At 60.5% G+C, this 2,215-nt stretch overlaps 1 protein-coding gene across 1 annotated transcript in view; it reads left to right on the top strand.

Moving 5' to 3' along the window:
* Window position 1: 1 nt before the first annotated feature.
* ZFYVE21 (zinc finger, FYVE domain containing 21) overlaps window positions 2-2,215 on the top strand; it is a gene marked incomplete at its 5' end in the record, with an annotated part of 5,834 nt that continues 3,620 nt past the window's right edge. The window contains 3 exons of the mRNA XM_015565395.1: window positions 2-250; window positions 1,662-1,712; window positions 1,851-2,019. Of these exons, the coding sequence (XP_015420881.1) occupies window positions 2-250; window positions 1,662-1,712; window positions 1,851-2,019 (469 nt within the window). The remainder of the gene's footprint in view (window positions 251-1,661; window positions 1,713-1,850; window positions 2,020-2,215) is intronic.

Here is a 2,215-nt window from a genome sequence, read left to right as displayed (position 1 = left end):
GCCCGCGGCTCCTCCTGACCCTGCTGCCCGGGAATCAGAGGCCCTGCTGGTCCCCCCGGCCCCCGGCCAGGTGTCTGTCTGTTTATGGCATCAGTCCAGCCAGGGTCCGGCAGCAGATGGGTCTGTGTGCGCACAGGTGTGTGTCCCCGTGAGCACACCTCCACCTGCACCCTCTGCGCCCCAGGTTTCTGAGGCCCTTTGGTGGGTCAGCCCCGTGACTGTGCTGTGGCGCCCAGCCTGGCCCCCAGCGGTCAGCGCGAGCAGCTTGATCTCAGACCCTTGCCCTGCTCGGTGGGGAGGGGGGGTCGCAGCCGGGGAGGGAGCAGCCGGGGAGGGGAGGGTCGCAGCCGGTCCCCAGACTCGAGTGCTTTCCCTGTCCGCCCAGGTAGCAGCTCTTGGAGCTGTGGGCGGCGCCTCCCTCCCTCCCTCCCTGTGCTGCGGTCAGACACGGTGTTCGTCCTTTTCCTCTGGGATCGCCACCCAGTTGCTTCATTTCCTTCTTTCCTTCTCTTTTCATATTAAACTGCTCTGTTGATAATTTCAAAACATTTTTTCCTCCTACACGATCAACAGGAAATTACCTGGCTTAAAGTCTGTCGATTTTCTGAATAACCTCATTGGTTATTTAGAGGAATAAAATACTTCTGTATCACTTTGTTTTTTTTGCTTTTTTGTTAATCCTCACCCCCAGGTATTTTTTCTATTGATTCTTTTTAGAGAGAGTGGGGGGGGGGTGGAGAGAGAGAGAGAGAGAGAGAGACATCAAAGCGAGAGAGGCACATTGATTGGTTGCCTCTCCCACACGCCGTGACCAGGGCCAGGGATCGAGCCTGCCACAGCTACATGCCCTTGACTGGACTCGAACCCGGGACCCTCCAGTCCATGGGCCAACACTCTAACCACTGAGCAACCAGCTAGGGATTCACTTTGGTTTTTAAGGGAGCAGCTTGTAAATTGTAGTTGTGGCCTTAAGTTCAGAGATTGGTCTTTGGACTTGCCCAGACGCGTGTGCCCTGCAGGGACCGACCGGCGGGACAGCCCTTGTCAGCGGGCCTGGGAGGACGCGGCTGCTCCCCCGGAGCCGGCACACTCGGTGGGACCCGCTCCCGCGCCTGCGCCTTTCGGGTCCGTCCACCTCGCTGATTACAGCCCGTGGGGCCTGTGGCTGGGGGTGTGGTCCGGGGAGAGAGGCCCTATGCAGAGGCCCCAGCAGGACGCGAGCAGCCAGCCCACCCGGAGGTTGTGGGGACGCTGTATGGAAGCCGGGGCGGGGGCGGGGCCAGGCCGTGGCCACGCCCACACCCAGGAAGTAGCCCAGAGGCAGGAGGGCTGCCGGGTGTCCTGGACACCTGAAAGGTTGCGGGGTCAGCCCCTGGTCAAGGGCATACAGGAGGCAATTGACCGACGTTTCGCTCTCTCCCTTCCTTGCTCTAAAACCAAGAGGACATGTCCCCGGGTGGGATTTTTAAAAAGCAAAGAGGAAACAGGATGGTCACGGGGTCTTGCAAAGCTCAGGCTTGGCCTCTGGTGCGGGGCTGCGGGTCCGACAGCTGACCTTCCGCAGGCCCTGTCCGGGCTGGGGCTGCCGCCCCCTCCGGGAGGCCCGGATGCTGAGAGCAGGGCTGGGTCCTCAGGGGGCTCTGACCTCCCCTCTCTCCTAGTGCCCCCGGTGCATGCAGTGTGATGCCAAGTTTGACTTTCTCACCAGAAAGGTGAGCTGAGGCCGTGGGCGGGAGGGTCCCCGACATCCACTCTCCCAGGGGGTGCCCTGCTCGGAGCCAGTGGGGCGCAGCGCGGTGGGCCCGGGTGGGGCCGTGCATCCCGCTCACTGCCCGCCCCCTCGCCCCCAGCACCACTGCCGCCGCTGCGGAAAGTGCTTCTGTGACAAGTGCTGCGGCCAGAAGGTGGCGCTGCCGCGCATGTGCTTCGTGGACCCCGTGCGCCAGTGCGCGGCCTGCGCGCTCGTGTCACGCAAGGAGGCTGAGTTCTTCGACAAGCAGCTCCGCGTGCTGCTCAGCGGTACGTGGCCTCGCACGGGTGGTCCTGGCGGTTCCAGTTGTTTATTTATTCTTCAGTAGCCTTTTAAAAAATAGATATGTTTTTGCCCTAGCATTCTGATGACGCTTTCTGCTTGAAAACTGGATGTAGTATGTATGTATTCAGTTGATATTTCCTTGAGGTGTCCACTTGAATAACCTGTATGTTGTTTTTTGTT

This window comes from Myotis davidii, unplaced genomic scaffold, assembly GCF_000327345.1.
Source record: "Myotis davidii unplaced genomic scaffold, ASM32734v1 scaffold480, whole genome shotgun sequence".
Classification (NCBI taxonomy): Eukaryota; Metazoa; Chordata; class Mammalia; order Chiroptera; family Vespertilionidae; genus Myotis; species Myotis davidii.
The sequence above is the reverse complement of the archived record's forward strand: the minus strand, read 5'-3'. Positions and strand labels throughout refer to the sequence as shown.